This window comes from Zingiber officinale, chromosome 4A (assembly GCF_018446385.1).
Source record: "Zingiber officinale cultivar Zhangliang chromosome 4A, Zo_v1.1, whole genome shotgun sequence".
In the NCBI taxonomy this organism is placed as follows: domain Eukaryota; kingdom Viridiplantae; phylum Streptophyta; class Magnoliopsida; order Zingiberales; family Zingiberaceae; genus Zingiber; species Zingiber officinale.
Window position 1 is genome coordinate 94,258,237 of NC_055992.1, and position 22,530 is coordinate 94,280,766.

Below are 22,530 nucleotides of genomic sequence, written 5' to 3' on the forward strand. Positions count from 1 at the left end.
TTCTTGCTTATAGTATTTACCTCGACCCGCAACACCTTCTGAGCGGACTTGGATTCGGCTCGGACCATCTCCACATAGCATCTCTGAGCCGCTAGCTGATCTCCCCGCACCTCCCCTACGCGATCTTCTACCGGAAACTTGATCTTCTGGCAGAAGGTAGAGACGACCGCCCGTAACTCATTGAGCGCCGGTCGTCCCAAGATAACGTTGTACGCCGAAGGAGCATCAACCACAATGAAGCTTGTGGTTCTCATCCTTCTGAGCGGCTCTTCTCCCAGCGATATAGCCAGCCGGACTTGTCCGACCGGCAAGACTTCGTTCCCCGTGAATTCGTAAAGGGGGGTCATCATTGGCAATAGTTCAGCTCGGTCGATTTGCAGTTGGTCAAAGGCCTTCTTGAATATTATGTTGACCGAGCTGCCTGTGTCAATGAAAATGCGGTGAATAGTATAATTGGCTATTACCGCTCAGATGATCAGGGCGTCATCGTGAGGGACTTCAACTCCTTCGAGGTCCCTGGTCCCGAAGCTGATCTCTGGTCCGCTCGCCTTTCCTGGCTGCAGCCGACCGCGTGGATCCTCAGCTGCCGTGCGTGTGCCTTTCTGGCTCTGTTGGAATCTCCGTTGGTCGGGCCTCCGGCGATGATGTTGATCTCTCCCCAAGATGCGTTGCCCCTATTTTCCTCCTCCCGAGCGGAAGGTCGAGGTCGTTCGTGTGATGCCCGATGGTGAGCTCCGGGCTGCTGACGATGCTGCCGCTCGGGGGATCTCCTTTCTATCCTTTGAACGGGGCTCCGTTGTCGGTGTTGCCGGTCTGGTCAAGGCGATCGGTGATGGTAACTCCTCGGCGTGGGATGAGCGATGGGGGGGAGGCTCCGACAGTCGCGGGTGTTGTGAGTAGCCGACTGATGGAGTGAACAAAACATCGGGGTCCATACCTTCCCTCTGGGTTTGGGCCGATCAGCCGTGACTTGCAGGACGGCGTGCGACCGAGTGTGCTGATGAGGACGGGCGGCTTCAGCTCTCGGTCCTCTGGGTGGCTGGTGACTGATGGGCTGCTTCCGCTCGGCGGGAGCTGGTTGGTCACTCTGGGCTTCTTTTCTTCTCGCCGCCTGGGCTTCCTCCACATTGATGTATTCGTTGGCTTTATGCAACATGTGGTCGTAGTCCCGGGGCGGCTTCCGGATGAGTGAGCGGAAGAAGTCACCGTCCACGAGCCCTTGCGTGAACGCGTTCACCATTGTTTCCGAGGTGACCGTTGGAATGTCAATGGCCACCTGGTTGAAGCGCTGAATGTACGCTCGGAGCGGCTCCCTCGCGCCTTGCTTGATGGCAAATAGGCTGACGCTTGTCTTCTGGTGGCGCCTGCTGCTTGCAAAATGATGGAGGAACGCCGTTCGAAATTCCTTGAAACTTGTGATGGATCCATCCGGCAGTCTCTGAAACCACCGATGCGCCGATCCCGAAAGCGTGGTGAGGAATACTCGGCATTTCACACCATCTGTGTATTGATGCAGAGTGGCGGTGCTGTCGAACTTACCCAGGTGGTCGTCTGGGTCGGTTGTCCCGTTGTAGTCTCCGATCGCAGGAGGCACATAATGCCTCGACAGTGGGTCGCGTAGAATGACATTTGAGAACTGTCGGTTTGTCCGCTCAGGAGACGCGTCCGATCGGGGAGCCTTTCCTTTTCTGACGTCCCGGATGGGTGCTTCGTCCGATGAAGATCCCTTGTCTTGGTTGGCTTGTGCTACCTCTGAGGGCGTCTGGAACAGAGCCCGATGAAAAGATATCGGGGCGGGCGGCGCCCCCATCTGAGTGTCGGTCGGCCCCTTGTTTTGCCCCCATATTAAGAGCTGCTCCTGCTATCTTCGGGTGGCGCTCGGCCACCCGAGGCTGATGTCGCCTGCTGCGCTGCCCGCTTAGCCTGAGCTTTCTGTTGCTGCTCCACTATTTTTGCGGCTCGCGCTTGGACGAGTGCCTCGAGCTCTTCGGGAGAGAGCGTTACCAGAAGTTGACGTCCAGCTTCTTCCATCTTCTTGGCTCGGATTCAGGTGTGTTCCCCACAGACGGCGCCAATTTGATCCTGTTCGAGTGCTGAGTCGACGGAAGCTGGGAACGTGGCATGCTCTGCTGTCTCCGACTGGTGGTGTAGCTCTCCGGCGAACCTGCAAAGAAGCCGAGTCGGGAGGGGTTTCCCGGCGACGGCCCTCCGACGCTCAAGTCAGGCAACGAGAGAAGCAGCGTAATGTGGCTACAGTAGAGATGTGCACATACCTTCGTCGACGTCTGGGGGTCCTTATATAGGACTCCGGGGAAACGCGGGCACGCTTCCTGATGCGTGTATGTTTCCCCAAACATACCTTATCGAGCCTGTGTCAGAAAAGTACCTCTGGCGTCATTCCGCAATCGTCCGAGCATATCCCGGATGTGACGGTGGAAGCTTCCACCGTATGATCTTGTGTACGGCTCAGCCGCCAACTCTGTTGCTTGTCGGTGGCAGACATCTCGAGGATGATGTTATCCCCTGTCTCCTTTGTCCTCTTGCTCTCCCTGTCTGTTCCAGGGCTGAGCGGGTCGGCCGCTCGGCAAGCATATAACTTCTGCCTCGGTCGTATGCTCGGATGAGACTGCTCCCGCCTGTGTTGCCTTGTGTACCGGCCGAACGGACATCCCACTCGGGACTTGAAACTTTTTACCTTGAGCATCGGAAACCCGACCCCCAGTCGGATTGTCTTCCTTCGGTTCGAGAGATTCATGGCCGGTCGGTCTGCATCGCTCGGTCGGTCAGCCCGCTTCATTAGGTCGGTCGGTCGGCCGATCTCAGGGTTGAATCTCTTGACCTTTGACCTCCACATGTCGTTGACCTTTCGCCAATGAGGATCCCCGTCCTTATCACCGGATCAGTTCTCATACCAATTTTTTATTTTTTAAAAAAGATTTATAAGGGTGTATGCCCCTTATGGAGTTATGATGTAAGGGTGTTTTCAGACTCAGTGTTTGAGTGGCTTTCTAAAACTAGTCTTTGTTTGGATTGTTTTGAGACTTGTGGATGAGTTGAGGTGCTCAGGAGGTTGGCTTGAGGTAATTATGGATTGTTTTGGGTAGTTGAAAAAGAGAGAGCAAGAGATAGGTTATTCTATTTTGTCTCTTAATTTTTAATCAATTTTCTTCCAATATGTCTTACCTATAAAGGACCTCTTAAGGAATCAATACCTTGACTATTGTTCAGAAATCCGGATAGTACTGGTATGAATTTTTTATAATTTTAAAAATCTATAAGATTTTAAATAAATATAATCGGAACTCCCTAAATTAATCATTAGATTTCAATGATTGATATAGAGAATTCTGATTATATTAATTTTAGGTTATATGATTTTTTTTTTTTTAATGTCTTAAGAATTTTAAATATATTTATGAGAGCGTGAGAGGGAGGTAGTGGAGGGAGGAGGAAAGAGATATTGATTAGAATGAGAATATCAAATAAATTAGTATGTCCTTGATAATTATTAAAGTACAAGTACGCTGTTGGGTAAATTCAGATGGGTCTATGGTAAATTGCCGTTGATTATTTGAAAATGTTTATATTTACCGTCTCCGTAGCACATCCCGTCCCTGGTATGAATAAAAGGACGGCGAAGTGATTCCACTCGCCGTCGTCCTCTCTTTTCTCGGTCCATATTCTTCGCTCGCGCTTCAGCTTTTCTTCCTCCTTCGCTTTAGGGTTTGATCTCATCTTCGGCGATGGATGCCTCGTGGTTCCAGGCTTTGGAAGTGGGTTTGGAGGTCAAGTATTGTTGATAGTAATGCCATCATCCGCTCTAGGCTAACTTAGGTTTTTTTTTTTTCCTTTTTCTTTTCTTTTTGTTGTTGTTATTGATCGATGTCCTTTTTTTTCGGTGTTTGATCTTAGTACTGATATGACGATTTCTGCGGACTGCAATAATGGATCGTGCGTTTTCTGCTGTTGGCAGATATGCTTATTTGACAACGAGAGAGAGCACGCCGGTCCATGATCATGGCCGCCGCCATGGCTGTGTGTACCAGCGTGCTCTTTCTCGTTGTCAACTGGGCGGCTTGCCTTCTTGCGTGATCGACCATCTTCTTGGCCCAGGCTCCAGGTTTGTCTCTTTGTTGCTTGGCTTCGACCTTTGATGCTTGGCTTCTCCTTAGAGGTTTTTTTTTTGGATCGTGTCTATATTCTTTATCATTGGGGTTGGTTTGCGTAAACCCGGAGCATGATTATAACCTAGACCAAGCTGAGAGCTCGCTGCTTCGTTGGTTTGTTCTTTAGAAATGTTATGCAAACACATGTAATATTTGTTTCCAATTTGACTGTTTAAGCTTTCAATTACTTTGTTTAGCACAATGCTTGTCAAATGGTGTTATAGTTAAGTAATTTTCTTCATAGAATTGCCTATTTATTTCCTGGAGAACCTATGAATTTGTGAATTTATACTTAGATAACTTAGCTTCCTGAAGTTCAATTTCTTGATGCAGTTCGCTAGTGATTCTTCACAGAATTTCAAATTTTTTTATTAACAACTGTCTTGCCTTATATATTTCTCTTATAGGAAGAAAACAAACAAATATAATGATTTTATATACAAGTTTAATCTTTGCTCCTAAGCGTCCAAGGTGGATAAACCATCAGTACTATTGTTATGATGTTATGTACTCTAGACATGTGGTAAATAATACGCATCCACCAACTTTGATTAAGTGCTGCATTTTGTAATGTTTGTACGAGTTCTGCAGTATTTATGGAGTCAAATAGTTTGTATTAGCAACAGTAAGGTCCCAACTTGTGAATTTTAAGGAAGCATGTTTAATTTGCTTGATCTTCCATTCTTGATTCAAGCATAAATTATCTAATATTTTCCTACCTAATAAAGCAATTACGAACTTTTTACATTTATTTGTCTTTTAGCAGTGATTTAAGTTGGAAAGCAGTTGTATGCAGTTGGTTCTTCTTATTGTTATACAGTGCAGGGATTGAAGTGCCTGATCAGTGCATTAAGTAGTTGACAAAAAAAATTATGCTTTGGAAAGAAAATCAGTTGATTTGGAAAGTATGAGTTCGCAGTTGGTTTGCTGTGTTTTGGAAAGAAAATCATGGTACATTCATTGTTGCTGATTTATCTTAAGGCAGAAGTGAAAGGGTCAAGGAACTTGAGGAAATTAGGTATATTCTGACAGTTTATTAAGCTTAAGAAACTTATTGTGGACCATCTAGTTCGTGTAACTTTTTCTTGATCTAGGAGGTTTTTTAATTTTCCTTTTATATTAGACATTCTAGACTGATAAGAGCTCTTCCTTGTGTTATATGCTAACCTTTTGGTTCTACCATGTTAATGATTCAATTTTACAGCAGGAAATAGAACAGATATATGCCTCTGTTCGTTTTATACTGACATATATTTTTGGGTGTATTGTGGCATCAATCTTTCTTATTTCCTATGTGATAAATTTTAAGTTGTAAAATGTGGAGATAAGTAGATAACCAATCTGGTTTGTTAAAACTATGACTTTATTCATGACCAGATAAAAGATGGCTTTATTTCTGGTTTGAACCAGTGCTAAATTAAATTTAATTTTTCCAAGAGTAACAAACTAGACTAAGTGTACTTATACCGTGCTCACTTAAGCAACAAGTTTTTTCTTCAACATTTGTCCTTTATTATTATTATTATTTTAGTTGATACTAAAAGTATCCAAGCCTTCGGCCCGACTAATCCTGGGTGACCGACTCGGCCCTATAGAAGTTTCTTACCGACCACTAGGTAAATCAGAAAGTGCTCATGGAGGCTCATCCTAATAGCCAACGTTCTCGAGCTCGCTATCCATTCGAAGGAAATATCTCCCAAAATGCGCCGCAACAGAGTCTCAAACTCCAAATGCTTGGTCTATTGTTGGAGGGTCTGACCACGACACCATTTCCCCGAGGCATTGTCCTTTATTATTTTAATTTTATATATAGATCGTCAAAATCATATCATTATTGGGATCTAATGGTCAAACATCTAAATATCATTTATATTTGATTGGTAATGTTGATGAAATTGGAATTGTTAAGAAAAAGATAAAAATTAATAAATAAAATAGTTTCTTATACCAGATAAACAATGATCTTCAATGGATGTACCTTATATTTAATCAAATATCATAAATTTTAGAGCATATATTATAAATAATAGAACTAATAAAGTTAGATAGCAATACATAATATAGTATCACAATATTAGTAATTGCATATTATTATCATTGTAAGGTTAATAATATCATATTGTTATTATTTGAGAAATTCCTATTTTAGAATGTTAGATTGTTAATAAATAATAATCACATTTATTAATATGGAAGATTAAATTAAAATGCATTATAATAAATAATAAAATCAAGATGTGAATAATAAAATCATATATCAATGATATATATGTGGTTAAATATTATTTAGTAAAATTAAATTGTTATTTAATATTTCATATTATGGGGGTTTAGGTGTTATCTAAGTTGCATCCAAATTATGGTTATTGAATTTCTATCACAATCTGATAGTAAGTTTTCACATTCACACTAAGCAAGAGAGATAGGTTAGGTGCTTGGTCTTAGTTGGCTATTCATGCACTCCTGGTCTTATGACAATCTTGAGTGGTTGCTAGGTTGAAATATTTAAGTTAGATTTGTCTCTCTCCCTCTCGGACAGTTGGGATTGGCGAAAGTTCACTAGATCTCCGAGCCAAATCCATCTATTTTGGTCGACGTTCAATCAATTTTGGTTGTTTTCACTTTCAGCTTGGCTTAAATTTGTTTATCTCCACCTATTTCCTTCCAGAATGTAACTCATTTTCAGTTAATTTATCGATATTGATTAACTTGATTCAACTTAGGTGATCCATATTGCTATAGGTTAATCTCGACAACTATGGTTTTATGTGCTTTATCCTTCTCACATAAGATGAGACCACCTCAAATCCTCAGATGCATACTTCCTACTCTTCCATTCATAAGAAAAAGAATGAGTCAACTGTTAAAGTAATCAACCTTTTGAGATAGAATATTTTCTTTTATTGTACTAGTCTTCTTCGAATTTACATGATAAAGACTGAATGATGCAAGTGATCTAGTAGCAAAGAAAATTGGAACGTGGTCTGTGGACAGTAAATTCAGAAATTAATACTTATCATTGATAAAATAATACCAACTTATTGTGCTTCTTCTTGTAAGTAAATAGTGAAAACATGATTAGTTTTGGCGAAACCTTTTATTTTTTAAAAAAGTCATGAGGTGTTCTTTTAACTTTTGCAGATTGAACTATTAGTGAGGTTTACTGATGGGCCCCCAAGGTATCCTGTATCTCTATAGTGCTAACCTTCATTACGAAGGAAACATACTAATTGTCATTGTTCTATCAAGACTAATAACCATGATAGATGGAAAGACTAACCCAAATTATGTCATCTTGCGGCATCCCAATGGATGTTTCCACCAGTTTCCACCAAGATGATTGCTGTTACTTAGAGACAAACTCTGAAGCAACAGAAAGAAGGAGCTGAGGAGCAGGTTTGATCAGTAGGTAGCTGTGAGAACTATGCAATGTATAATCTATCAAATCAAGATCTGAATTCTCAGAGATAGGTAAAGCATGAACATCTATGTAGAGAGAAATAATGATTAAGCAGTCATGAGTCCTCCACATGAGCAACTTCAAGCAGCTTGGGACAAACCAGAAAAGATGGATGTGCTACTTAGCAGGAAACAACCAGAAAAGATGGACAAACCTGATATTTCTAAAATGCACGACCTATTACTGAAGCTCAAATCCATGATATTTCATTATGATTTTCTGGGTTTACAATCTAAATAGGGCAGGCCAAAGACGTCTGTCAATTTCTATTATGCTTTTGGGGGCTTAACTACAAGCTTGACGAGGGAAAAATAAGGTTAGAAATCTCATTACCTATTCATTGCTTTTGTTCACTTATGAATATTTTCATATGGATTTGATCACTTTTGACATCTCGTCCAGCAAAAAAGTATTGAATCATTAAGTTGTTTGGTCTAACAATTGATCCAAAATGTTGTTTAAAGTGTGATTTTAAATGTTGAGCTATGCACAAATGAAATTTATTAGTCTTGTTCTACCTGCTTACCAGAATATGAAACTGTTCGACAATCTATCTGTCGGAGATTTTGGGAATTAGCAGAATTTAAATACATCGAATTAAATTCACTTATTTGTCAAGATGACCTGAGCAGAAATCTCAGGCTACCAACAGGGGCTGGTTTTTGCCAAGTGCTTACCGCGGAGTGGCTGAGCAAGCAGGCGTCCGAGCAGCAAAGTTCGAGCGACTGAGTCCGTAAGGACGAGAAGCCGTGCACGCGAGTCCAAGCGGATGAGTGTCGAGCAGGCAAGTGGATAAATATACCGAGTGGCCTATGTCCTGAGTAGCTGACAAGTCGAGATTGTGGAACACCAAGTCTCTAGATGAGTGGAGCAGAGCGATCGGGCAGAGTAAAGGGTTGCGTGGACAAACAGTAGAGTGGCCGACCGGAAGAGTGGCTGACTGGATAGATCGGCCGAGCGGCAGGGCTGTGGTCGAGTCACCGATTAGATCGAGTGACCGACCAAGCATAGCAGCCGAATGAAGAATGGTCGAGTGGGCATAGCGACCGAGCGAGTGAAGAGGCCGAGCGAGCGGCCGAGCGAGTATTTGGCCGGTCGGGCAAAATAGTAGAGCAACCGAATGGACGAGCAGAGAGGCCGAATGACCGAGCAAGCGGCCGAACAACCGAGCAGGCAGCCAAGCGAGTAGAGTACACTAGTTGAGCAGGATAGGTGACCGACCGGGCAGATCGGCTAACCGAGAAGAGCAGTTCGTCAACAGTGCAGCCCGAGCGATAGAACAAGCCGAGTGGGCGAATGGACCGAGGCCCGCAAGGGTCGCAGTTTTCTTGAAATAGATTCACCCCACCTTCGGTTGTGCTTCGAGGTTTACTCGGGTCGTCTATTTCCCATGATACAACGGTTAACCGTGATCCTCACCAAGCATTGGTGGTCACGGTGAACTGTGTGGTACTCAATTGCTATCAAGGGCGCTTCGCCGAGCAGGAGTTGCACTACAGAGGAGGAGGGAAATAGAAGTGGAGAGTTACTGCTTCATTCTGTGTGTTGCTCAAGACCACAACCTCCCTTTATATAGGAGCACCATCCCCTTACCGGCATTGAATGGCGAGCAATGGCCATTCAATACCCAGGGAATAACGATAGCCGACGACTATCAATGGCCGACCATTACTATCCGGGATGTTACGAAATTGCCATTAATAATGGTTAATGTTTCTGTTACCTTCTTGAGCAGTAAAAAGAATCCACATGGCAAAATGATTGGTTGTTTCACTTGGACAAATTTTGCCCCGACCGGTCCGACATTCGGCGCGCGCAGGTTATGCCCGCACACAAGTCAACTTGGTTCAGTGCAAATTTGGGCCATGGATTTGCACTCCACGCGTGAGAGAGAGTCTCTCCCTATGTATTTATTGACCTCATCAATGCATATAAATCAATATAAACCAACTAATATATCTTGAAACTCTCAATGTGGGAATGAAGCTTCATGCCTCTTCCATCTCTTTTCCATTTACATATATCCAAGAGAAACAACTTTGAAATCGAAGGTTGTTGATATTGGTTAGATTCAACTTAATTTGCCGTGTGGTTTTTTTACAAAAATTGAAAATGTAAAAATTTTAATAGGAAACTACATACCTAGGATAAAAGATTAATGCATCATTTCACATACCTGGGTTTAAAGACTTAAAGCATGATTTTATGTCATGCTTTGACATGTATCAAAAGTGAATATCAATTCACAGTTCAGATGAGTTTTGTTTCTTTAATGCTCTTTCAATTTGTTTATTTACTTATACAAATAATAGAAAGTCCATTAAAATTAAATTTAATTGTAATATAAAATAGAGTTTTGTTTCTTTATTTCTCTTTCAATTAGTTTATTTACTCATAATAGAAATAGATAAGTCCATTCAAATTAAATTTAATTGTAATATAATATTGACACTCAATACTTTTTCACATGTACTAAAGAATGCTAGTATAGATTCAAATTGGATAAGAAATTAAGGCCTCAAGCATGATGATAAAATACACACTTGCCATATAACAATTGTATTAAAACAAAATTTATTTATTAGATAAATTTAGGATTTAGATTTGTGATATTTTTTATCGTAAAATATAATAGAAAAATATGGGATAAAATATAAATCCACTCTGAATTTTCTTTATTTAATTCTTTCTAATTTAGATTTTGATGAGAAAAATAGTTTTGTTCATTTTTATTCCAATTTAGGTGAAGATGATTTTCTTCTACTTAATCTATTTACTTATAAAATAATACTATTGCCATTAATAATCCATTGAATTAGAAGTTTAGAAAAAATAAAAAAAATAATGCACATTGAGGAGCCTTGAGTGTTAGACATGTCATTATACTCAATGGCACAATCAACACAGGCAACATAAAATTTTATGCAATCACATAGAATCCTTTTCTTTTCATGTTTTTGTTGTCGAACAAACAATACTATAATTTGAATTTTATTGCAGAGTGCTCTACCTTATTGATGTCGTGAAAGGGCTAAATAAAATGAGACTATCAATGGTAAAATAACTTTTGGACAAGCCATAGTTTCTCCAAAAGTTTAGTCTTTCAACAAAAACATAAATAGAAAAAAAAAAAACCGAAAGCATTCCATTGTTGCATTTCATGAACATGGACATGAATATCTCAAATATTGGCCAAACATTTCTTGGATGCAATTATGTAACATGAAAGTTATACAGATGCCTCAAGACCAGGGACCAAGTGATCCATTACGGACAATTGCATCCGATGTTTGATCCGATGTTTGGGCCAGCACACGGTCGTTCTCCTCAACAGTCAGAGCTGGGACTGAGGGGGACAGCAACTCAGAATCTCCAACCCAATTGTTCAATGTGTGAATCCCTTTAACATCCATGCCAATGTGACTTACATGTTGCACATCCATTGGGAGCCCAATCTCCATCTCCACCTCGTCCTCCCTCTCCAGAGCAAACAGCTGAGCAAAACTCCTGATCAGCCTCTGAAGGGCTGCAGATATGTTGTGTCTCGGCATAGGAGGAAACCCAAGTGAGTTCTTCATCCTTGATCCTTTCTATGATCTATTCGTCTTTCCCTTGTAGGAGAAAAATTCCATTAATCAAACTCTGAAGGTTGATGCAATGTAAGGCATGAGAACTTACTGTGCGATGGTTGAAAGGTAAACTTCTTCTGCTTCTTTAATTGAAATAGTATTGGCGTTGCCTTTAAATGGAGTAGAGTATGACAGAAGTAATAAAACCCTTTTTGAGAGAAACTATGTTGATTGACTTGGTTAGCAAGTCTTCCCATCTCCATTTTGTATTGCAGGAATTAGATCTGTGGTTGGTTGCTACCTACTTGTTACTGATAGCAGGGGCATTTGTGAGCTCAGTTGTGTTTCTGGTAAGCATCATGGTGCAGTAGATGTGTCAATGATAATATACCTAGGTCTGTACTGCTATTTTAGATCCTTCATCGGATACATTGTGAGAGGCTTCTTGATAGTTTTATCCTTAAAATTTTGCGTTGTTCTTTGTATTCATGAATCATTAAGTCACCATATCATCTGTAGGGGTACTCTAATCCTTTTGCTGGCCTTAGAAGCAAATGAAGATTTTGAAGACTTCAAATCGTTTAGGTGCGTATTCCACTGATCTTTTTTCTCACGTTAGGATTTAAAAAAAAAAATGAAGATCACACAAAGGATGTATAACATGACAAAAGATATGCATATGTAATTTTATTGTTCTTTCTTATCTCCCTCCTTCTCTTTCCAAGTTGATGGAGTTTAAATGTATTTCCCTTGAATGCCCACATGAAGATGCCAAGTATTCATGAACCATTAACCATAGCTTGGTTGGGGTGTGATGGGAAGATGGAGAATGTATTTTCGAAGCTAAAAGAATACAGATGCTATATACATATATTAAGTCGATACTATAAAATTTGCTGACCGATTTAAATCAACATTTCAGTTTCAATTGGATTTATATTATAATATGATTTCATCAGGTTGCGAAAACCTAATTAGTTAAAATCAAAAGGGCGTTTTTGTTTTAAAAAGGGTTGTTATATTTTGACATTTTATTAAAAGGTCGTTTCATTTTATTGTTTACAACAATAACAATTAAGTTTTTTCTCACTAGGTGGAGTCGGCTATATGAATCTTTTTATGCCATTGAGTTTTATCTCTTATTATATCATCATCTATATTTAAATAAATTTTATCTTGTTTTATTGTTGCTAACCAAGTCTTTTTTGGTCTTCCTCTTCCTCGTTTGATATGCAAGTTTATCATAGTTTCATATCGCCTAACTGGAGTATTTATTGGTCGTCTAAATACATATCCATACCATCTTAAACGTGGCTCTTGGAGTTTGTCCTCAATAGATGTAACTTTGACTTTCTTTCTAATGCTCTCATTGCTTATTTTGTCCATCTTCGTCTGTCCACACATTCACCTTAACATCCTCATCTCTGTAACTCTCATCTTATGCTCATGTGCTCGAGTCATAGTCTAATATTCAGCTCCATATAACATAGTAGGTCTAACAACGATTTTATAGAATTTACCTTTAAGTTTAAGAGATATTTTACGGTCACATAAAACACACGACGCTCCCTTCAATTTTACCTATCCTGCTTGTATTCTATGTAAGACGAATCTCTCAATTCCTCCATCATCTTGTAAAAATGATCCTAAATATTTAAATCTCTCGGTTCCGGGTAACTCGTCCTTTCTTATCTTAATAATTGTTTCATTACTTCTAATATTGCTAAACTTAAATTTCATATATTTTGTCTTTTATCTACTAAGCTTAAAAACCTTTTCCTTCTAGTATTTCCCTCCAAGATTCTAGCTTAGCATTTACTCCTCCACGTGTCTCATCTACAAAAATAATATCATCTGAAAACAACATGCACCACGGTACTGTGTCTTGAATGTGCGTAGTGAGTTTGTCCAAAATTAGTGTAAACAGATAAGGACTTAGGGTTGATCCTTGATGTAACCATATCTTTATTGAAAATGCTTCAGTTACTCCGCCTGAAGTCTTTGCTCTGGTCGTTCATCCTCATACATATCCTTAATTAGTTCAATATATGTTACGCTAACACCTCTCTTTTCTAAAATTCTCCATATAATTTCTCTTGGACTCTATTATAAACTTTTCTAAGTCAATGAATACCGTGTGTAGATTTTGTTTTTGCTTCCGATATTTTTCAATTAATTGTCTAAGGAGATGTATAGCTTCTATTGTCGACCTTCCAGGCATGAACCCAAATTGATTTTCTGTCACTGTGGTCTCCTTAATCTTTTTCCTATTATTTTTTTTTTCAAAGTTTCATAGTATGACTCATTAGTTTAATACCCCTATAATTTGTACAATTTTGTATGTCTCACTTGTTCTTATGTAAGGGAACTAGAGTACTTATCCTCCATTGATCAGACATTCTTTTCGTTTTCAATATCATGTTAAATAATTTTGTAAGTCATTCAATACCTTGTTTTCCTAAGCACTTCCATACCTCTATCGGAATATCATCTGGTCCAATGGCTTTTTCATTGTGCATCTCATTTAAAGTTTGTTTTACTTCTGAAGTTTGAATTCTACGATAAAAATTAAAATTTATATGCTCATTTGACCTAATTAAATTACCTAAGTTAAGTTGGTCACCTAAACCTTCATTAAAAAGTTGATGAAAATACCTCTTCCACCACTCTTTTATTTCTTCATCATTTACTAATACCCTATGACATTCATCTTTAATATATTTTATTTGGCTAAGATCTTTTGTTTTCCTTTCTCTCACTTTAGTTATTCTATAAATGTCTCTTTCCCTTTCTTTTGTATCCAATTTTCGATATAACCATTCAAAAGTTTCATTTTTTGCTTCACTCACTACTTTCTTAGCTTCTTTCTTAGCTATTGTATATTTTTTTAAAGTTTTCCTCGTTCTTACAAATATATAATTCTTTATAAGTTATTCGTTTTTCCTTCACTTACTCTTGTACTTTCTCATTCCACCACTAAGATTTTTTACTTAGTGGTGCATGCCCCTTTGACTCGCCGAGTACACTGTTAGCTACTATTTTCAACTTTGATACCATCTTATCTCATATTGCATTAGAGTCATCGTATATTTAACCTAATGCTTGTACTTCTACCTTCTCCTTAAATATATTTTGTTTCCCATCCTTTAACTTCCACCACTTAATTCTAGGAATTGTATATATTTTCTTTTTATTAATACTATGTTTGAGGCGTATATTCAACACTACTATCCTATGTTGGGTAGTTAAGTTTTCTCCAGGGATGACTTTGCAATCTTTACAAATCTTTCTATCTTTCTTCCTAACCATAAGAAAGTCAATTTGCGATTTATTATTCCCACTTTTGAATGTGACTAAGTGTTTTTCGCTTTTCTTAAAAAACATATTAGCTAATATAAGGTCATATGTTATCGCAAAATCTAATATAGTTTTCCCTTCCTCATTCCTCGTTCCAAACCCATAACTCTTATGTACTCTCTCATATTCTTCATTTTTCACTCCGACATGTCCATTTAGATCACCTCCTATTAAAATCATTTCATTTGGTGAAATATTTTGTAATATTTCATCTAAGTCCTCCCAAAACCTTGATTTGGTAGCTTCATCTAATCCTACTTGTGGTGCATATACGCTAATTATGTTCATAATTTCTTTCGCCACTATTATCTTAAGAGCTATAATTCTATCCTTTTTTCTAATTATTCTTACAACTTCATCCTTTAACAAATTATCTACAATGATACCCATTCCATTTCTTGCTTTACTTTTTCCAGTGTACCATAACTTAAAACCCGAGTTCTCTATCATTTTTGCCTTCTCACCTATCCATTTTGTCTCTTGTACACACAAAATACTAATTTCTCTCATAATCATCATATCTACTACCTCCATTGATTTACCAGTGAGAGCTCCTATATTTCATGTTCCAAATATTAGATTATTAGTTTTCCTATCATATTTGTTTTATCTAACTTATGGTGTGAGAACTTTTGTCTATTTAACACTACACCCAAGTTCTCATGGAGATGTAGTGGTCCTTGCTGAGACGTTACAGTCGGACCCTGTAACGCGAACTCTTGCATATTTATCACTACACCCGAGTTCTGGAGATGTAGCGGTCCTTGTCGAGATGTTACAGTCGGACCCTGCAACACGTTCCTTCCGAGGAACAACCTAGCATTAGCACAATAGTTTAATGGATTCATTCATTGAATATTTGGCATAGTTTGACGCTGGTTGGCAACCTAACGCAACCCTCCTCCTTTATCCGAGCTTGGGACTGGCTATGACCGATCATCATGGGCGGGGTATAATTCAGTGGTGAGTGTTTGAGATAAAGTTATAATGGTTGGATGTTAAAATTCAATAGAGGATTTCACCGCCTCTGTGGAACTTACCATTTGGACTTCATCCTTTTACCTTCCTCTTAATGGTAATGGGTGATCATTAATGTGGCGACTTTATATTTTTTTTTAAAATTGTGTATAGTTATCTTCTAATATTGTTTAGTATTGTTTATATTATTATCTTTTGTTTAAATTTTTTGTCTAAATTTTAAATAGGTTGGATGTATTGGAGTAATTATAAAAGTGCAGCTGTTACAACGTGAATGTTAAATGAGCAAGTTGAAGTTACATTGTAACATTTATGGTTTTATAATTGTTATAACGTGAATGGTAAATGAACAAGTTGAATCTATATTATTATAGTTGTGAAATCATAGTTATTATAGTATGAATATTTTTGAATAGATTAAGTATGTGTTGTAGCAATTATGAAATTCTAATTGCTACATTATATTATATAATGGGTATGACCATTTTAGGATTTAGATGAGAGACAATAATGCAACTAGTACTAAATACTATTGGAGTGCAATTAGATACTTGTACATGGTTGAACAGTGAATTAGGGTGTTTTTTTAAGAAAAAATTAAAGTAGGGTACTATTGGAGTGCTCAAATAAAAATATAGTTTAGTTTTGTTCAATTTATTGGACATTTTTCATAAAAAGATCATTATCTTTATATTGTAATTTGAGCTTGGACAAGCCTTTCTGTTTTTCTTGTCACACGATCTACACAACTTTTGATCTCAATCAAATGATCTATTGAGCAATTCAATTCATCCAGTCCAAAGAATCCTCCACAAATTCTACAGAGAATGAATACTTCCGTAAGATACGCATTTCAATTTGAAGGCAATTCAATTCATCCAGTCCAAAGAATCCTCCACAAATTCTACAGAGAATGAATACTTCCGTAAGATATGCATTTTCAATTTGAAGGCGGTTCGACCAAACCATTCGACCACTCTAATGAACAAGTATCATCCAAGTTTTTCAAAGAATGGAAAGAGAGAGTATTACGATAGTCTTAAACATCCCAGAAGAGTAACATTGGACAGCAATCAAGAAGAATATTTATGCTGCAACTTGAAAACGCTAAGTGAATGAGGAAAGCACGAGTAAGAGCCTTTTTATCCAATTCTAACTCGCCCTACTTATTTAGGACTTTACATGGATCAAATTAATCAGAGACAAATCTAAGAGATGATGGAACTATGCACATGTCTAAATTAGCCTCAATAAATAAATGTATGAGAGCCGTATACCCTAAACTCCATGCTTCTCTAGGGTCACAAGACAGATACATTGGCATCAATATCTTCATTATCGTCCGACATTGATGAATCGTGACTGCCTCCTTCCTGTTCCCAGTTGCTGCTGCTGGAAATCTGAGCCTCTGACGGCTTCTTTCGCTTTCCTGGACTAAGCCTCCTCTGGTTCTCTATTGGAAAAAAAAAAGAAGAAAAAAACAATGAGAATGGGCATGGAAGGTTCTCGTCGGCATGACATGGTATTGAGAGAAAAACGGGAGCTTCATTACTCTTGTTATTGATCGCACTGCGCGTCATTGTCAAGAACTCTTCCCAGTTGTATTGCCTCAGTTCTTGTTTCTCCTCTGCCAACAGCTCAAAATTGGGTTCTCTCCCACACATAAAGGCTGCTCTGTGGGGAGGGATGAATGCATTAACAAAACAATGTCGATAATGTGTCAACAGGCAGGCATGCATCCAAGAACACAATACCTGTCGTATAGTCGGGCAGCTTCTTCTTGAGATCCAACAGTCCCCAAGTGTATTTGTTTCTTATCGACCTTTATTGCTGCCTGCCATTTCATATTTTTGAAATAAACCCCCCTCATCATGCACGGTTCCTGATTGTCATTGTGTTTCCTCCTATGTCGCTTTCCATGTTTTATATCTTTACCTGCAAACAGAAGCAAAAGAAAGGGATTTAAAATCGATCATCGCCAAGCTATACTTATCACATTCATTTGTATTTGGCTGACTTTTATCCCTCTACTTTTCTCTATACAGGACAATACCACTAGCCATGTTCAAATATATTAAATCAAATTTACTACAGTCACTAAACTTTTTTTTTCCCTATTCCTCTACCTGTTATAACTTTCACTCTAATAAATTTAACACTTCTAACTATATAACTTACTCATTGCATTTGAATATGCACATCTCAATATATTCTCTCATTCGATCATGTATTAGAGCTACACCTAATTATTCATGAATATTAGTATTTTTTTAAATCTTTTGTGGTAATTCCAGAAGACAAAGCAAACTCACACAATCTCAAAGACAAAATGAATGATTCCTTTTAGTTGTTTAGTTTCTTTGTACATAATTATTGGCTTTGCATTGACGTATTGCACACGCCAGATTATGTTTAGTTTCTCAATCAAAGTCAGTTCTTTTTTTAGCAACTAAACCTTAACGCAGTTTCACGTTATTCATAAGTTCTCATGTTTAAAAGGTTTAGAAGCATTTAGGTGTAAAGATGCACTTGGAAACTACAAACCTGGGTAATATGGATTTGGCTCTTCTTTTGACATAATCATGGAAGATTCATCCATGGATCGAGTATATATTTCAGACTTGCTTACCTGAGGAACAACACATTTTTTTAATATAAATCATTCACAAAATTATTTATAGTTAACAATGTTATAATAGGTCTCTAACAAGTGCCAAGAATAAGCTACTGGAATAATTGAAATAAGTATTGTGCCAGAAGGGAACCTATTGATCCAAACTCATAGATAACAAAAGAAAAAGTCATTAATTCACTAGTAGAGTTAATTGTCTTCTGAATCCAATGTCCTAAAAAGTACAAAATGGTGTGCTGAAGGTTTATGCTTAAAAAAATAATTAAAATCAGAAACTTTGCTTGACCAAAAGATATGCAATGCCAAATAGAAGAAACATCAATGTGCAATAATATATTGGTCTCTATAAGTGTTATCACATTTTATATGAATTTGGTCATATCAAGCCATCAAGCCCCATTGCAATAGGGAAGTGTGAACTACTGTCAATAAGAACCAACTGAATAAAGGCTAAGCATACTAACCACCATTACCATTATAAGCTAAGTTTAAAAACTCTTTGTTTTAAGAGTTTACAAAAACGTTCTTGATATAATTTTCTTATTTGTAAATCTTTGAAATAGTTTCATTGGACAGCATATTAACACCAATGTGTACATATCTCCCAAAGTTTATTGCGTGAATATGTCTAGTTAACATATGTGATAAAGTTGTCTTCCAAAAGGACTGCAAAATTCAGTAAGCTAACAATGTATTTAGGTATGCTTAATGGCCATCAGTATCAGAAATCATTACTTGCTCCCGTTATTAAGAAACAGAGTATCAATCAATAACTTCAAACTGATGGAATGAAATACGAAGATGTTGAAACGGACAAAGAACACAAAATGCTTCTGATTGCTTAACTGAAATCACAGATCACAAACAGAGTCTGTTTCTTTGGTAGATGCCTAATAACAACTCATAGATCTTTCATTCAGGAAACACAAAGTTAAAAAATTAGATGACTCATAAAATGGGATCCTGGAATAAATTTATACCAGATTTTGAAGACTTGTCTCCACTGAAGGCACCGAATGTACAGCCATTGTCTTAACATGTTGACTGGAATTTTCATCAGCAGTCGGTATCTCAATGTGTTTAGGAACTACCACAGGCGAGGAACCTTTTCCTGAAAATTCACATTAGAACGCTAAGCTATATAGTTACAAGCTCAAACATAGAGACCAAAACTATATATATATATATAGACACACACGAAAATATTAGCCTGCACACCCTTAGGTGAGAGACTGTGGGTGATCTGACGTGGCTTCCTCTCTCATCTACATGAGTACTTTCCTCTTAAATTAAAATAAAATTCTCTCTTCACTTTCTTTTGATTGCATGCAACAATCAATGTGGTGCTGGTTTTCACCACAACTTAAATACACTAGCCACCGTTGTGGTGCTGGTCTTTAAAGACAAGGTGGTGCTGGTTTTAACCTGGTGCTCACCTTTGGTGCTGGTCTGTAACATCTTAGCACCAACATCACCTGGTGCTGATTTTTAACCTGATACTGGTTTTTAAAGACCAACACCACCTTGGTGTTGCAGCACTAGCACCACCTTAGTGTTGGTCAGCATAGCACCAGCACTAGCACCAGGCAGCGGCGTAGCCAGGATTTTTTATTAGGAGGGGCAATTTTCAAAAATTCATGAAATGAGAAAGGTATTACTTACAACTCTTGGAAGATCATTGCTTTTGAGAAAAATAGAGAAGATAAAATAGAGAGGAAGAAGTAAAAAAAAAAGGAGAACTTTCCTTTCTTCGTTAGCAACCTTGACTAGTTTCGGTGAGCTTGGCAATAACACAAAGAGAGCAAGTTAAGACAAAACATGACTATTTTGCTGTGCCAATAAAATTCTAAAAAATACTAGAAGAGGAAGAAGATAGAGGGGTTGATGGCTGCTTAATCTTGTTGTTAGAAGAGGGCAGCAACTGGTGTTGTATTTCTTGCTTGCTGGAGAAGAGAAAGGAGAAGAAAAAAGCTCATGTGCTTTAGAAGAGGAGAGGAAAAAATTATAGGTTTACTAACATTGGAGAAGAGGAGAAGAAGCAAATGAGGAAGAAGAGGAAGAAAAAAAATAAAAGAGAGGAATGGGCGAAGGGGTGGCATACGGTACGTTAGGATGTAACATTGTGGCAAAAAGGCGAATACGCTCGCCCCCAGCGCCCCCGCCAACCCGTCCTAGGGCCAACACGAAGGAGGTAAATCACGGGTGGCTAACGTTAGGATGTAACATGCATAGGGGGAAGAGGGAGAAGAGGGAGAGAAAAAAAAATCAAAGGTTTCGTCAAAGATATCCTAATTCTTTTTAAATCGTTCAAACTCTTTTAAACATTAAACTTGGTTCGGTCATAATTCAACTTCAAATCAATTCTAATTTGAACCAACATAATTCTTATCTCCATATCTACCCGTTGAATTTAGTTCAAACTCTATTCAATTTTAATTTAGCTTCCTTATTTTGTGCCCTACGATTTAGTTCATCCATTTATTATTATATATTTTATTTTTAAAATTCAATACTTAACATTTCAAATCATGATATTTCCTCGTATAAGTGGTACCAATGGATAACTTAGGTCATGAACTTTCCAAATATGTGATCAATTTCAGTTTTTGACATTGAATGGTGATGAATCAACTACTCAAAGTGACGATAAGGACTTCCATATATATATATATATATATATATATTATTAATTTTTAATAAAATGTGAGAGGGGGCGATCGCACCCCCTCTCCTTAAGGTGGCTACGCCCCTGGCACCAGGTGGTGTTAGTTTTTAATCTGCTGATGATTTTTAAAGACCAACACCACTAACACCTTGGTGTTAGTCTTTGAGACCAGCACCTAACACCCACATGGTGTTAGTTTTTAAAGACCAACACCACCTTGGTGGTCTTGGTGCTAGTCTTTATAATGGTGGCTAGTGTATTTAAGCTGTGGTATTGGTCTTTAAAAACCAACACCATAGTGATTGCATGCAATCAAAGAGAAGAGAACATTTTATTTTAATTTAAGAGGAAAGAGAGAAAAGTTGTTTCATGTAGATGAAAAAAATTGGACTTTGGCCACGTCAGTGCCACGTCGGGTGTGCAAGATATCATCTCTCTCTCTTTATATATATATATATATATATATATAAACAAACCTCTAAATTAAAAGTAATTGAATTAGAAAATTATCTCTCACGTCATATTCCCAAATAAAAAGAAACAAAAAAAATAGTTATGAAGTAAAAAATCTAAGAGAGTTGGAGCAAAGACTAAAGAGAAGTACCAGAACAGATCCCTAAATATCTTCTTCGCCTGATGCTAACCATGACTGCTGCTGCATGACACAGAAGAAGAACATTATTACGAAAGGAATAGTAATGATGAAGCAATCCGAAACAAACTAAGCCACGCCAACTTGAAACAAGACTCGCGTGCCTTCTTCGGCAACCATGCAAAACGAACATTCGAACCTTCTCGATTTGTGAAGGATTACCAGCCCCCAATGCCCCAATCTCCATCAGCACCACGAAATCAACAAGCAAGATTCCAAAACTCATCAAATTCCTATCTTTATCACCCCGTGGAATCTCAAAGAGTATGTATTCCCCTTTAATTCTAAACAAACAGTTAAAAGTAACAATAGGAGCTCACCAACCAATCACCCGAATCACCAAACCAGCAAGAACTTTCGAAGATAATATTCCCCAAACCCTTGATCCACCCACCCACTCACCGGCCACCCCCGAATTCCGGAGGCAGAAAACAACCCAAAAAGGTCCAAAATCGCGTCCAAATATCTCCGCGAAATACCACGCGCAAGCACAAAATTAATCATCCGGAAACATCGAAAACAACCAAATAATGAAAAAAAAAAGATAATTCTAGAAAGAGGCTGAAGGAGTTCAAAACCCGCGGTGATGCTGGCACCTGAGAAGGTCGTAAGTCGCGACCGTGCGGCTGCTACTTCAAGGAGGCCCTGAGGAGACGAAGACGAAGCCGGGGCACAATTCCACCACCTTTCTTTTCTTCGACTCCTTCGATCCTCCTCTCGACGTCGCCTTCTTCAAGTCTGTGGGGGGCGTGAGCATTGAAGGGATGGCGGAACGTATACCTTATGCGCCACCACCCTTTCTATGCCCAAATGACCTAATCACCCTCAGGCTTTGCGTGTAAATCCGACAAGGAAGCGAGGAAAGATTGGATCCCGTAGGGGCAGTTTGGGAATTTCGAAAGAACTTAGGTTTGGTTGACGGAGGGAAGGGGTAACAAGACTAGGCGGCAGCCAGTCCCACCGACGAGGTAGCGGTAGTTGGATTTATTATAGCGAGAGAAAAATAAATTAAAAAATCATTTTCATGTATTTTTTTTTTTTAAAATAAAAT

General features: G+C 38.4%; 1 protein-coding gene and 1 long non-coding RNA gene across 3 annotated transcripts; one reads left to right on the forward strand and one right to left on the reverse strand.

Annotated features, from left to right (window-relative positions):
• The first annotated feature begins 3,646 nt into the window (after window positions 1-3,646).
• Window positions 3,647-11,984, forward strand: LOC121970201. 2 transcript variants are annotated; one of them, XR_006108870.1, is made up of 8 exons: window positions 3,647-3,785; window positions 3,913-4,120; window positions 4,987-5,184; window positions 7,308-7,345; window positions 7,492-7,942; window positions 10,864-11,321; window positions 11,471-11,545; window positions 11,715-11,984. It is a non-coding gene; the product is annotated as an uncharacterized LOC121970201 (long non-coding RNA). The 2 variants fall into 2 exon arrangements; XR_006108869.1 differs by having other exon boundaries at window positions 7,308-7,942.
• A 4,547-nt stretch (window positions 11,985-16,531) lies between these two features.
• LOC121970202 (ethylene-responsive transcription factor-like protein At4g13040) lies at window positions 16,532-22,144 on the reverse strand. Its single transcript, XM_042520750.1, has 7 exons — window positions 22,076-22,144; window positions 21,432-21,482; window positions 19,143-19,273; window positions 18,075-18,159; window positions 17,285-17,465; window positions 17,083-17,204; window positions 16,532-16,983 (listed from the first exon to the last, which is right to left on the reverse strand). The coding sequence occupies exons 2-7, from the start codon at window positions 21,472-21,474 to the stop codon at window positions 16,832-16,834; spliced, it is 714 nt and encodes a 237-aa protein (XP_042376684.1). The 5' UTR covers window positions 21,475-21,482; window positions 22,076-22,144; the 3' UTR covers window positions 16,532-16,831.
• Window positions 22,145-22,530: the final 386 nt, after the last annotated feature.